The sequence below is a fragment of the Phaethon aethereus genome (genome assembly GCF_964289735.1).
Source record: "Phaethon aethereus genome assembly, chromosome: 1".
Taxonomy (NCBI): Eukaryota; Metazoa; Chordata; class Aves; order Phaethontiformes; family Phaethontidae; genus Phaethon; species Phaethon aethereus.
The window spans coordinates 132,997,548-133,012,964 of NC_138575.1; the positions used below are offsets into that span (position 1 = coordinate 132,997,548).

General features: G+C 41.2%; 1 protein-coding gene across 1 annotated transcript; it reads left to right on the top strand.

The window, feature by feature from the left end:
• Positions 1 to 313: 313 nt before the first annotated feature.
• SMPX (small muscle protein X-linked) lies at positions 314 to 9,464 on the top strand (the record flags this gene model as incomplete). Its single annotated transcript, XM_082014368.1, has 3 exons — positions 314 to 352; positions 5,246 to 5,335; positions 9,324 to 9,464. 3 exons carry the CDS (start codon positions 314 to 316, stop codon positions 9,462 to 9,464), a joined length of 270 nt encoding a protein of 89 aa, XP_081870494.1.
• Positions 9,465 to 15,417: the final 5,953 nt, after the last annotated feature.

Here is a 15,417-nt window from a genome sequence, read left to right on the forward strand (position 1 = left end):
CAGTGCCGTTAAGGTTTGAGAGATTCCTTATCTCTACTCATTATTTTTTTTAATGTGAAAGAGATAGCTCCATTTGTGGCTATGAAAGATTAATTGGAGAAGCTCAGGTGTTCTGTCTCCTTCTGATACTCAGAAGGAATAACTAAGCAACTCTGAAACTGAGATGGAAACAGGAGCTGGGCAGATGAAATGGATGCCTGTCAAGAGGCAGCACGGGTTAAGTTCTAGCTTATCTATCTCCCTCGGCTATCAGACTGTTAGAGCCTGTAACACTTTCCCATTTTGCTTGCAGGGATAAGCCTCTGTCTTAAAAATGTCAAAACAGCCAGCGTCACATGTCAAAGCCATTCAGGTAAGAGACAGTATTTATGTTTCTAATATAATAAATCTCAAGTCCATTGCTTGGCAAACTGCATTTTTGCTTGGACAAAACACCACAGAAGTGCTAACTGGGGATTATTCTTTTGAAGAGAAAAGCTTGGTAGGTATGAAAGCACTGAAAAAGTTTGACCTGAAGAGCATCTTATGATCTGAGCTGATAAAAAACTGGATCAGATAGCTTGGTTGATTGCTTGCTTGCATGGTCTTTCCAGTGTTAGGTTATGCCTGTTGGTGGATCAGCTAAGCGAAACACAGTGATACATCTGCATAACTGATCAGCATTATGAGTAAAATTAATTATTGCAACTATTAGATTTTCCACAGAGTTTATATAATGCTGGAAGAATTATAGGCTGAAAAGATGGCATATGTATTCCGAAGTTCTTCGTGTCTGTATTCCTTTAAGAAAAAAACCCACAACTTCCAATATTTGTTTAAGAAGCATTTTATTTAAAAGGCAAAGTAAAATGAGAGAATATGATGTTTTCATTTAAAAATTCTTTTATGCCACATACATCCTCAAATGGCATATGCTTGTAAGGATTGTTACATACTTGTAAAAGAAACAGCTGGAGAATTATCCCAACGTCATCATGAAGTAGCATCATGAAGAAAGTATTTAGCCCATATTGTATTTACCTATCGTTGATTATTATCAAAAGGCCAAAATACCCCTGAACTGCAAAATTTTACAGAATTTTCATGTATTTTGTAAAATTTTACCACGAGTTCAGGTTCCCTTGAAATTACGTAAGAAACACAAAATGGCATTTCTAAAGTCTGATCTGTTCTCTGTTTTCCCAAGATAATACAAACTCAATGGAGTATCAAGAAGATTAATTACCCAGTGGCTAGACTGTGTAATGAAGTTGCAAGGCACTGTAAAAATGCTAATTCTTTTTATCATCGTCAACTTTACTGGAACAGGCATGCAAACTACTGTACTCTAATGCAGCTGAAATTGGCAGAAGTTTGCCAATGATTTCACTCAGTTCAAATTTTCATCCCTCTTTTAGAGTGACTATGGAAATGTTTGTATGATTAATGAAAACATGTAGATAATTTATAGCTCAAAAGTATTTATATTCTAAATTTAAACTCCATAGGCACATATAAACATTTTCTAGGAATAAATTTGGTTCCTTTTTTTCCTCAAAGTAAAGAAGTAGTTATAGACTTCTTTTTATTTTTATGGCGACTTTCCAGCTTCTAAATGTAAAAAAATGCTTCAATTTTGTCCATTTAAAAAGTGCATTAAGTTTAAACACCGAGTTTAATATTTTAAGAAAATTTAATTTTTGCAAAGGTAATTTGGATCATGAGAAAAATTACAGTAGAAACTTTAAAATACATCTGTTAAGCATTGTGTCAAAGGTTGCTCCAGCAGGGAGACTTGCACTTGAATTGATGCCCATTACACTTTGAGCGCTTTAAGACCCGTGACTCAAAATGTCACATTACTTTTATACATTGTGATTCATATATTATGATCCTTTGCTATTACGTACTATTATAGTAGGATCGACATCCCCTGGAGAATATACATCGTGCTGCAGCAACGGAAATGTAATGGCACGTTACTAACTGAAGTATTTCACGGTACTCCGTGTCAGAAGTGGCTTCTTTCTGACCGTATGAGAGGTACACTAAAATCTTCACTTGCCACTAAATACAGATATAGGAGAGTTAAACCAGTAGAAACTGGTTCCCAAGAGTAGTTTGGAGCAATAGAGGACCAAAGTAGTGTTAATTCCTGGTGAGACTCATTGCTGTCCTCCCCCTCTCAGTGTGTAAAGGCTGGGTATAGCTCCGGCTGACAATTATTCTACCTACAGCCACCACTCTTGGCTTTCCCCAGCGGGGAGGGTGAGGGGGTTTCAGTTTTCTCTGAATTCCTTTTTTTTTTTTTTAACTTGAATTTGTTTATACTGAAGTGGCTTTCTAGCTTATTCAGCCGTCCTTCTGGACTGCTAGGAATGGCTGTGATGCTGTGGAGAACTTACCCGTAACAGTCCTCAATTCATGCAGGGCTGCCAGTAACTCAGGTCCCAAGAGTTCCTGACCTGGATGCCCTGTCTCTACTAAACAGAAAGAACACAAACATATCTCTAGATACCAGTTGTATCAAGTCAAACCAGCAATACACGTTGTATGTCATGCTTACAGATATTTTTCCTTCGGTCTTTTCAGGGAGACCTTAGTCCAGTACATCAGTACGCATCCCTACTCACGAAAACTGCAATGACATCCAAAATATGGTAGGCACTTTCCAAAAACAAAGGAAGATGCAAAGCCAAGATTTTTAATAATTAGTGTGCTTAAGAGTAATGATCACACCTAGAAAGTCTGTCTAAAGCAATTGTAGTTTAGGATTTCGGGGGTCTGGAACAAAAAATTTCCGGTTTAGCATTTCACTGGATGGAAGAGGAGGAAGAGATCACTGAGGCTCCTATCTCAGTCCCAGCAGACAGGTGACAAGAGCCCTGAAACGTATTTTAAAAACAAAAGTGCAAACTTGTGCCGATAGCAGCATGACACAGTCCTTGCAGATCTACATTGACGTACAGAATTTGGTCCAGCCATTACACAGCTGCTCATCCATGGGAAGGGACCAGCGTTGCATTAAGAGGGAGATTTACAGCTCAGGACTTTGGTACCTCTGGTCAGGAACTGTTTGGACATCAGTCATACTTTCATTTCGTACTAGCAATATTTTAATTTATAGTATGTGTTATCAGCTCCAGGCGGCGTTAAACTATGTCTTAAAGGCTGCTGGTTTTACCAAGTTAATATTTCATGTCTGCATACGTCTTGTCCAAACTCTGATGTGAATGCACTTACTACAGACAAAATAGTTCAAACCGCTTTCGTGTGACACAGATCACTGTGAAAACGCTGAAGCAAACCAAAGAGGGCTTTATTTAATTTAACTGGCGGTCTGGCACTTAGTAGTTCGTTTCCTCAACCATTCCTAGCCGCGGCCGGTCTGTCGGTCAGAGCGGGATGTGCCAGGGCCGGGTGTCAGACTCGCCGCCGTGCGGGAGGCTGGCTCCTGCTTCGCTGCCTCCAAGGGGGAGGAACGAGTTCAAAATGAGCACCAAGGGGAGAGAAAACTCTAAATGCTTCAACTCTGCAAACTTGTATGACCATGCTAGCTGTAAAGTGCAAAGAAGTTTCATATTCCAAAAAAAAAAAAAAAAAGAAGCTGCCTGGAAGTACCGGAGCCTGGCCGGGGAGATGCTTAAAATTAGAAATAGCAAATCTGGTTTTTTCTGCTTCTAAACGAAATAACAGGTTAAGTGCTGCGAGGCTGAACATGCCCTGTCTCCTGGGAACTTAGGAAGTGCAGATGAAAGGTTTCACCATATCTAAACTAATGCTTAGTGAAAAAGCATTACGAAATGACTACCCAGTTGTCTACAAAGAACATGGCCCTACAGACATTTACCAGCCCCACTGAAACGGCAGCATCGCCTTGCATAAATAAAATGAGTGGAAATAGATAAATAGAATACGGGGAAAGGTGCTTATTTCTTGGCAAATGGATTCTTAATTTGCTCAACGCTTGATTGCAGCTGTCAGCACAGTTGTTACTGAAAGCAGTGGGCTGTTTTCCTGTGGTTGCCCAACCTGGGGCACGATCTGCAAGACCATGATTTGAGCAGAAGGACAGGATTATTCATCTTCATTTAATGCAAATCAGTCAGATGGTAAACTACAATAGCACAGCTTGCTGTTGGGAGGGTCTCTGTTTCCGCTGCCTAGCATTACCGATTCACCCCCTGCTTTTACCAGTGGGAGTCATGATATTTTGATGACATTTCCTCGGAGCAGCTTCTCCTCTGAGATCACGAGATAAGAATAGGTATAAATTGCGCATTTAGTTGATCACGCCATTTGACTTTTAAAGTAATCACCCAGGCTGGGTGGCATCAGGAAATAGATACATTTTAGCTGCTCTTTCCTAAGCAATGTTTTCTGCCATTCTTTTATCAAAAATCTTTACTTTTAAGGTATCTGTTATAACCGCCCCTTATGCTATGGCTGCTGGCGTTCTGCCACGGATGAAAACTCAGACTGATGCCTCATTCTGGAGGGTGTTTGCTAAAGCCAGGGGCTAGCGGTCCCTCCGGCGCTGGAGCCGGCTCAGCCTGCTTCGACCCCTGAGCCCCTGCTGCAGACCGGGCTGGGGCGGCCGGGCAAAACCCAGCGGGGACTGGAGGGTCAAAAAGCCTTCCTGCCTTTTCCCACGGATCCGCTTTGCAGCCGAGAGGTGTATTTCTAGGACTAAGGCATTACATTTGCAGTTTGTAGCACCCATGGGTAAATTTTGTCGGTAAAACCACATTTTAAACACTCGTGGCTTAAGTTGGCTCAGGATGGGCTGTCCTTCCCAACTACCTGTGATTAAATGAGGTGAGAACTGGTGTCAGAGGGAGAGTGGTCTGGTGGCTTGTGTCTTATTGTAGGATTTGGGTGATTTGCACTTAAATGCTGATTCTTGGCACTCTTCTTTCTGTTTGACCTTGACCAAATTGGAGCAGACCCAGAAGCCTAAAGACACTTTGGTGTCTAGTTCTCATTTGTTTAAAGTCCGATGAAATCAGGGAGCATTAGACTAAAATGCAGAACTTCAAAAGCTTTCTAGGTAGCTTTGTTTTTTGCTTTCCATCTTTAAAATGGAGATGAAAGCAGTTCTCTTTCCCACGGGAGTGGCATGATGGTGCATACATTGAAGGCGTAAGTGCTTGGAAACCTTGATAATGTCTATACTCTTGTCCCACCTCTTTGGAGTTTTGCCATTTACCAACTATATGTCTATCTATCAATCACTATTATATGCATCGTAATTTCTTTCTCACAGGCTAATATTAACATCCCAATGGGAGCATTTCGACCAGGTGCAGGCCACCCTCATAAAAGAAAAGAACTTGCACCTGAAGAAGTGGAGGAGGTAAGAAAAAAAGGGGCTTTTATTATTTTATTTCCCCAGGAGAATCCCTGCCATTGATTGGAAGACAGCCTTTTAGTCAAGTTCTAGCACTACATACCAATCTTAGCTACCACAGCTGAACATACACTGGTCTTTCAGGGAAATAACTGGCCACCTACTGAGCACTTCATATATACGTTGTTCTGGTTTTGCTGCCAAGGCACCTATAGGAATTTAAACTGTTTCAAAGGTGCATAGCTCTGCTTCAACAGCAGGATGATATATGCTGTCAGGAAAGAGAGTCAGGATTTCACCGGCAGTATTTATCGAGGCTGGAGCTGATGGGATACAGCAGGAAAAGTTCTAGCAAGCTTTGGAAGAATCTGCTACTACCTGCTGCCCTGCAGAGGGATTTATTGTTACAGCTTAACAGTATTGGAACAGGTTTTCAAACCTGATACTTTTTGGAAAATGTATCAAGAAGTAGAAATTGAATGTGAAGACTATACTTTTGCAAATTAAAACCAGAAATTGTGAACCCATTTACCTGCATAGGGTGAAAATACTCCATTTTAGATTGAATTCTGTGTTGCATGCCTGTATTTTACAGGGGATATTTAATACTGAGTTTTGAATATGAAGTCCAATTTCTACCTTAACCAACACTGATCACAAAGGTTATGATTAAACACAGATATCATATTTCTTGATGATACTAAAGCATCTGATTTACCGTGAACTTTTGTAATAAATAAGAACTAAAACCAACAATGGAGAACAAGGTCGTGGGATACTCCAAACAAGAAAAAAATGCAAGTAAAGATGGGTGCTTATGGCTTCCATAAACTGGCTTAGTTTGGATGTATAATCCCCAGCTGAGAACTGGTCCTACTGGGCCAGAGCTGTGGATGATCCCTAGAGCCAAGGGCAGGAAAGGCTCAGACTGACCCCACGAGCCGGGCTGCCGTGGCCAGGACTCGGCCGGGTGGGCTTGCGGCCATGCAGGTGAAGGAAAGCTGTCGTGGCTGGAGGGAGTCTTGCCCTCACGCAGAGCAGAGCCGTGAGGACCAGGAGGGAGGTGGACAGCCACTTCTCACCAGGCATGCAGTGGCACTGCTGGTGATTCAGCCCCAAACAAGATTAGTTTTGGGCAAATCATCAGCTCCTTCTGACCTGGTACAGGCACTTAAAATGGTCAGGTTTAGTTACGTAAGAGCTAATTCTTCCTTTTCTCTCTAAGTCGGAGAGATTGCTTTCTGAATGTCAACATATTTGATATAAATAGTGCTCTGTTTACAGAGAACTTTCCTGAAGAGATCAAACTCAGGCTGACTTAAGCCTTCTTAAGAAGATTCTAAAAAAACCAAAACCAAACATACAAAGTGACCTTGAACACATATTGTGGCTTTCTCCCCTGGAAGGAAATCAAAGCATACTCTCTCTGTGGTAATTAAACTGGTGAAGGAATGCATGTTATCAAGCAGAAACTAATACAGCGTGTGTGAGTTCTGGTACTATTTGAGAAATAAAATAAATGACTAGTGCTGGTAATTAGATTTGGTTGGGTAATTGAATACCGCTTTGCTTCTCAGTTATGTGAATACTACTTATGAGATAAACATTACAGAATGGACGTTCTCGGCCCTGGTTTTATAGCAACGTGCAACCAAAGCAATGGGAGTAAAGACTACAGAACCAGATCTTGTAATAGGAATAGAATAAAAACGCTACCAGTGGACTTATCTTTTTAGCTTTCTCATCTGGTGAAGTTTTGCATACAGCTTGCGATACTTTGGATCAGCTTTAGACAAATACAACTTTTGCTAACAGCTCTTAGCATTTTTCACTGTATTTTAAAGCCTCGGCAAAGGAGATGAGAGAAATACGGATCTTACTCAAAAGGGTGGTGGAGTCAGAAGGGAACATGTATTTTTGAAGGTCAACGGAGCGGACATGTTAACATGCAAAAGAAATGGGGGATGGGAATTTCAGAACATAACTCTTCTTCAGTCAGAGCATTTCCATGCATGTATTTGTTAACTCTTATATAGACTTAATATATATCTATAATGCAGAGTTACATAGAGTTTATATATATATAAAATAACTAGCATACTTCTAAGTCACTCTTCAGACTTCCTTCAATAAAACTGGAGGCCGAGGTCTGATCTCAGCTGTGCATTGCACATGGAGTGGGAGATATAGGGAGGGGTGCAGTCACAAATAGCACACACCTGAGATTAGAAGGAAAGCTAACATCATTTTATGGAGCACGAAGTCTCCAAAACATGGTCAAATTTTGCACCATTTGTACTACAAGAAGGAATGGTATTGTAGATGACTGGAAACAGTATTATTTTCGACACAGTATCTGCTACAGGGGTTTGAGGGATGGTAGTTTTTCCCAATTATTCAGATTAGGTAGCTGTGCAAGAAAAGTGTCAACGGAAACAATATGAGCTCGTGGCATCCTTGACTACCAATAAAATTTTGTCCGTCCCTTCAAACACCTTCTGCATGAATTTACTTATTCTCCTGCTGTGCTTTGCTACTGTTCCAGGATGTCAGATCATTAAGCTAAATATTAGATAATATATATAGTAGCTGGGGCTGGACTACTGACTGGGGTTTTAAATGATCAAAACAGAAACAATAGTATGATGTTAATAGTATTATCTTGTATTAACTAATAGCGTATTAGCTAAAAAGTGAGAAAAGATAGTACAAGTTTAGTAAGCCAAAAAATATAATTGTTGCTTCAGTTTTCTTATATATCATGATCTCTAGAAAGTTCCTAAAGATCAGATAAGAAGAAAATGTCCGTTTTCTAAAATTCCTTGGTTTTTTGCTGCTTGACATCATTGCAAAAAGTCTCCTTCCTGATTAGCATGTAGTCCATTAGTTAGCAGAAGAAAGAGGGCTTTGCTGGCCAATAGTATTTGACGGATAACTTTGGAATTCTAAAAATTAAGTAAGTCAGATATTAAGAATTGACTGTTCACAGTCAATACACCTTTCCAAAATGGGTGGCTAATAAATCTAAATACTGAATTAACTTCAAAAAGCCCATCCCAAGAGGATGTTCACAGAGTAATCAAAAAAGAAAACGTAATTTCATTGTGAAATTATTTGCATTAAAATATTAATTTATCTCTAAACCTACATGTTTCTCCCTGTATGTCAGCTTTATAAAATACAGAAGAGGCTGGAACAACCTTAAATTCCCTACGGGAAAACTAGTCTTTCAAAAAATTACTCAGTCTAGAATAGAAATTGTTTAAAATACATGCTTTACTTCACCTAGGAGCAGTAGTTCAGCCGAGGAAGTACCAAGGGCTGAAAGACTGTGATCCACTGGGAAATTAGCCGAGATGCTCGCTGTTCTGTAAATGTTGTTATTTAGCCTGAATTTTTACAGTGTCAGCAAAATAGCTGTCAGGCACTACCCTAATTCAAACCTAAAATGATAACTGGTCTTACAACTGAGGTTAAGAAAAATTAAACATCAACTTGGACTGAGCTTGAATGGAGCTTTTGGGGTCCATAACCTTCTATCACAGCTCTTCTCCGGAGCTGCAGAAGTGCATGATGGTTTTCCTCCCCAACTGGCTGGGAACTATGAGACTCTGAAAGAAATAATATTATAAAAATGGTTCTTCTGCTTTTTTTTCCCTAAAATATGAACAACCTGGGAGTTGCCTTTAATGCTCCACTCAGTTAATTTTCTGCTAATGGTCTGACACTGTAAATTCTTACTGATTTACCAAAAGATCCACATTCCCTTGCACAGACCAATTTCCGATTTTTTTTCCAGGATGTTTTTTTTTTAGACATCTTAGACAACAGCCAGCAAAATAACCTATCTCATTCTGCCCCCCCTGCCCCCAGTTTCCATAAGGACTGTATTTAGTATAAAACCATCCTTTCCTATTTCTCAAATAACTGACCTATGCTCATACCCAAGAGATTGCTGTTGCAGCAGTAAAGTCACTGGTGTCCTTCCATGCAGAGTGTTCCTGCTTCGACAGAGGAGGAGAAGGACAAGAAACATCTCCCAGGAGCTAAGAAACTTCCAGGTCCTGCTGTCAACTTATCAGAGATTCAGAACATAAAGAGTGAGCTGAAATTTGTCCCCAAAGCTGAACAGTAGCTGGAACAAGCAGGTGAGTGAGAGGTTCTTTGCATGGCTCTAGGAGAAGCAGGCTGATCCAGAAACCCTCGTTGCGTCAAAAGATGGCTTTCCAATTAGTTCAAAGGACCCAGAATCACACTCAGTATTTCAAAGACAAAGTATAAGAAGAAAAGGTCATAATCCTTGGAATTCTCTGTTATTTCAAACACGGAGCATCTAGGAGACTAGATCTGATGATATATGGCACACCGCAACCAGCCTAACAAAAAGTGTATTCAGCTATTAGGAATATTGAAGGCTGCTTAAAAATAACAGCTTCTCGCTTTGCAAGCACAAGTACCAGTTTTACAGAATATAGGACTTATATTTCTACACACTAACTACAAATAAATGTATTACAATGCAAATAAATTTACTACAGTGATGGACAAGTAGGTCAGTATTATTAAAATGCTCCTTTGGAACATTAGGTGTTTGATATTATTTTATTTCTGTAATTCAAAACTGACACGCTAATGGCTCCATGTATCTGATCACACCAACATACCCAGTGCCACTTGTGACACCCAAGGACTTGCTATGTTTCTGTGCGGGGCTTGGAAATATGATATAGGACCTTGTGGAGATCTGTGCTCCTGTAGAGCGGCAGCTGAAGGCCAGGCAGGGACCCTCGGGCACTGCAGACGTCTGTAACTAGCACCACAACTCATACTTCATCTTACTTTGTTGAATGTCTGGGTGGAGATCCGTGACGAGTGGTGTCCCTCAGGGGTCAGTGCTGGGACCAGTACTCTTTAATGTCTTCATCAATGACACAGACAGTGGTATCGAGTGTACCCTCAGTGAGTTTGCAGACAACACCAAGCTGAGTGGTGAGGTTGACATGCCTGAGGGACGGGACATGCCATGCAGAGGGACCTGGACAAGCTCAAGAGGTGGGCCTGTGTGAATCTCATGAGGTTCAATGAGGCCAAGTACAAGGTCCTGCACCTGGGTCGGGGCAACCCCCAGTTTGATACTGGGGATACAACCTCCACCATCAATACAGGCTGGGGGATGAAGGGATTGAGCGCAGCCCTGCCAAGAAGGACTTGGCGGTACTGGTGGACGAAATGCTGGACATGAGTCGACAATGTGTACTGGCAGCCCAGAAAGCCAACCATATCCTGGGCTGCATCCAAAGCGGCGTGGCCAGCAGGTCGAGGGAGGTGATTCTGCCCCTCTGCTCTGCTCTGGTGAGACCCCACCTGGAGTCCTGTGTCCAGCTCTGGAGCCCTCAGCACACGAAAGACATGGTACTTGTTGGAGCAGGTCCAGAGGAGGGACACAAAAATGATCAGAGGTGAATGAACACCTCTCCTGTGAGGACAGGCTGAGAGAGTTGGGGTTGTTCAGGCTGGAGGAGAGAAGGCTCCAGGGAGACCTTATTGCAGCCTTCCAGTACTTGAAGGGGGCTTATAAGAAAGATGGGGACAGACTTTTTAGCAGGGCCCGTAGTGATAGGACAAGGGGTGATGGTTTTAAACTAAAAGAGGGTAGATTTCAACTAGATATAGGAAGAAATTTTTCACAGTGAGGGTGGTGAAAGACTGGCACATGTTGCCCAGAGAGGTGGTAGATGCCCCATCCCTGGCAACGTTCAAGATCAGGCTGGACGGGGCTCTGAGCAACCTGATCTAGTTGCCCATGTCCCTGCTCGTTGCAGGGGGGTTGGACTGGATGGCCTTTAAAGGTCCCTTCCAACCCAAATGATTCTATGATTATTTTATTTTATTTGAAAGGAAATATACAACAGTTCAACATAGATTTCAGAATCATTTCCATCTGATTTCAAACAAGGCCCGTAAGCCTCTGTTGTTCTACATTCTGAAACTTAAAGAAATTAATGATCATATCTGTTCATGAAATTACCCTCTGATTTTCTTTGAAAAGCCTGAGTCAGTAAAGATGCACCAGGCAGCTACAATGAAAATTCAGTGGTGCAGAGAAGTTTCATTACAAAAAAACCCTGGCTGCAGTAAGAAAAGCATAATTGTGCCACATAGTAGTAATCTGAACGGCCAGTTGTGCTTATTGACACAAGTCCTTTTTATCGTGAAGAGAGGCAGAGGAGCTAAGCTGAGTGGAAGAATATCGTCGGGAATTTACTGCACCAAAATATAGATGAAGAATAGAAGAAAACAGAAAGCAGTGCAACAGGATTCTGGGAATGCAGAAGCACTATGGACCAGGAATCATGAAAGAAATGGCATATAATATGAGTTAATTGCCCCAATGCACACTGCAACATTAACTTATTTTTATATACAGCATAAATACACAACATAGAAGGAAAAAGTGTTCGTTTTTTCTTACTTTTACCCTGCTGTGTCATAATGCTCCTGTTATTTTAAAGAAACAAAAGAGTTTTTCTCTTCAGAATACTTGGGAAAAAGAAAATTAACATTCAGTAAAATGTAACATTGTAGTCATCACACTAAAGCAGTACCCAGAGAAATATGAATGTTTAATGTGAGACTTTAAAGAGATTTTTCTCTGTAAGAGATATCTAGACATAAATTTAACACCGTATTTATTCTCAGATGATTGCTATTTTCAACGTTTAAAACAGTTTTTTAATAATTTGCTGAGAGTCTGACAAACGCTTCCTGTGTGCACAGAGATTCACTATAAAGAAAACATTTCTACAGAAAGGACAGCAAGGTAAAAGGCATCTTCAGAGCTGTGAGGTCATTATAAAGTAATTTCTGTCTCCATCCTTCTTTTGAAGTTGTATTGGTTATCAGGTTTTGACAGTGACACTGATTTTTAGATTTCGGATAGTACAGTCACAGATCATATCTGAAAACTTAGTTTCTAGAAGAGTTGCAGGCACAGTACTCACTGGAAACCAGGAGTTTGGGTTTGGTTGCAGTGCAGAACTGAGCATGTGCATAAATTCTACATAAAATTGGGATGTAAATCGATCACTTGCCACATCCAGCAGCCTTGAGCGTTACTAAATCTATGGATTAATAGGACAAGGGACGATGGTTTTAAACTGAAAGAGGGCAAATTTCAACTAGATCTAAGGAAGAAATGTTTCCCAGTGAGGGTGGGGAAACACTGTCACAGGTTGCCCAGAGAGGTGGTAGATGCCCCATCCCTGGCAACATTCAAGGTCAGGCTGGACGGGGCTCTGAGCAACCTGATCCAGTGGAAGATGTCCCTGCTCACTGCAGGGGGGTTGGACTAGATGGCCTTTAAAGGTCCCTTCCAACCCAAACTATTCTATGATTCTGTGGTTGTCCCCTGTAGAGGACATTTGTTGGTTCAGTTGTTTTAGGCATGACCTGTACACTTGTATAAAATGTGAAAGAACCCAAACATGAGTTGCAGCGGTAACTGGCTGTGATTAATATATACGCTCAGGTGAAATGGCAGTTTGTGCTCAGTCCCATTTTCAGGTACAACCACCATGCTAGTTATCACATGAGATATCACAACAATCAGCAATAAATCTCAGCCATAGCAGGCTCCGTTTTCACAAATTAAATTCTTCCTACCATTACTTATTCAGTAGGACATATATTTAGCTGATTAGTGTGTGCTGTTTTTTTACCCTTTTATTTTGCATATGTTTTTCTCTTGTGCATGTAGAAATGTGCACGTGTGAAGGGAGCAGCAAAAGAGAAATTATAGGTGGAGAAAAGGAAAATGAATCACAACTCATTTTGTATATTAAAACTAGCTGCATCAGACACATCACCTACAGCTCTGTGGAGGAAAAAAAATCTTTATAACAAAGAAGGGTATGCCAATTAGTTAATTATAGATGATAAGCCAGTAGCAGGAGATGACTACAGGAATATCTTAACTAGCAAGCACTTTATGACCTTCAGTGGATCCAGCTTCATGACTTCTCACTAATTGTATCTGTCCCACAAACTGTTAGACTCAGAACTGTGATCTTAGCAAGTCTACCCATGTTTTCTTGTTTGGTGAAAAAGCAAGACCAAAGATATTTAACAGAAGTTACTCTAAAGTGCAAATTCTGTAGGAATGGGTTTGTAAATAATGAGCCAACCTATCATTTTGTGTCCTGAAGTGTGGGGGTTTGTGTAACAAGATTTTTTACAATGCACTGTGAAGGGCCATGGAGTCTGAATTCTGGACTATGGTTTTAAAGGACCCAAACCTTCAGCTAGAGTGGTCTAGTCTTTTCCTCTTGAAGGAGACTTTCATGCTTACTGAAGGAAAGTCAAAAGAAAGGAAAGTTACTTTACTTCTCAAAGACAAAAAGGGAAATTTGCTGCCTTGAAGTTATAAAAAAGTCTGTCAAGGGGCAGCACTCCTGGCACTGTGTTCTGATCGTGTTTGGAGAAAGGGCTTGTGAGGATCCCCATCACAACAGAATAGAGCTTTTATATCCACATACTTGCAAGATGTTCCATGGTGTTGCTATTAATTATTTACAAAAAATGTCAGTTGTCCTGGGCTAAAAATACACATTATAAATTTGTCCACCGAGTACTGTGGATTTTAATTACAGTTGCATGATATATACTGCTTTTAAGCTGCATCTCAGTTAACAGTAGCCATCTACCTCTCCCAGTGTCACTGCTCTGACACACTGTTCAGTGGTTGTGTCTCATTCCTGTGCTCACATGGACCAGAAGGGTACAGCTACACTGCTGTACAGGTACAAGCAAAGTTACTGCTGTTTTCTCCAGAAACGCACCCAGTGCCTTGCTAGTAGAGGAACTCTGACATGCTATGAGCTCTTGAAACAGCCCCACAGTTTTAAGAAAATGTGTTTGTTTGATTAAGCCCAAGTAGCCAGCCCTCATGTAAGAGAAGGAAATTTTATGTCCAGCGGATGCCAAGATAGGTCAGGAGCTCAGATCTCTTTAGCTGGAGTGGGAACAACGCGGTGAAGGAGGAGGATGTGCTTGCAAGAATTTCTGCAGAATTTCTAATTTTTCTAAGTACCTGAAGGGAGGGTGCAAAGAGGACGGAGTCAGGCTCTTTTCAGTTGTGCCCAGTGATGGGACCAGAGGCGATGGGCACTAACTGAAACACAGGAGGTTCCCTCTGAACATGAGGAAACACTATTTTTACTGTGAGGGTGACTGAGCCCTGGCACAGGTTGCGCAGGGAGGTTGTGGAGTCTCCTTCCTTGGAGACGTAGTCCTGGGCTCTAGGTGGCTCTGCTTGAGCAGGGTAGTTGGACCAGATGACCTCCAGAGGTTCCTTCCAACCTCAGCCAATCTCTGATTCCCCCCACCAGCCATCCCCGGCCACACTCACTGTTTGGCCCGTGTTAATTTCAAAGTAGTTCTTGTGGTTTTCTATCCTTGGTGTTCTACCATCCTGCTTTCTTTGGTTCAGAGTTCCCAGATTAGTATCACTTGGGGATTTCATGGCCAGCCATCAATTTTGCCAGGCCACTTCCATTTGTAAAATTGTCCTAAGAAAGTAGGTAGTTGAGAGGTTTTAGGATTTTTAACAGCATGTGTAAGGTTCTTTTCGTTTGTCTTGCAGGTTTTTTGAGTCTGCTAATATCATGCTTTCAGGAGAGCTAGAAATTTCTTTTGAAAGAGAAAGATGGAATCCCCAGGAAATAATTTAATATCAGAGGAGCCTTTGGAATCATGTTATCTCCTCAAGGAAGAAAAGTTATTCATGTTTTGTGTCACAGAGTTTCTCTGTTCAGAAGTAAAAAATTAGTTCGTTGCCTGTAACATGGCCTGCAGCTGCCCATCACGAACTGAGAGTCTCTTCTCTACCCTGATGAAATACTGTAGTAAGCCCCCAGCACGTCATTCCTCAGGTTTTCTTCACATTCTCTTGTTGAACAATGAAAGTGAGGAGGAAAGCAGACTGGAGACACTCTGCTTTCTAGACGCCTAAGAGTGCTTGAAGGTGTGTGCTAGGAGGTTGATTTTTACCCAGTAAGGAACAGGGCTTATTCTTATGAACAACAAATACT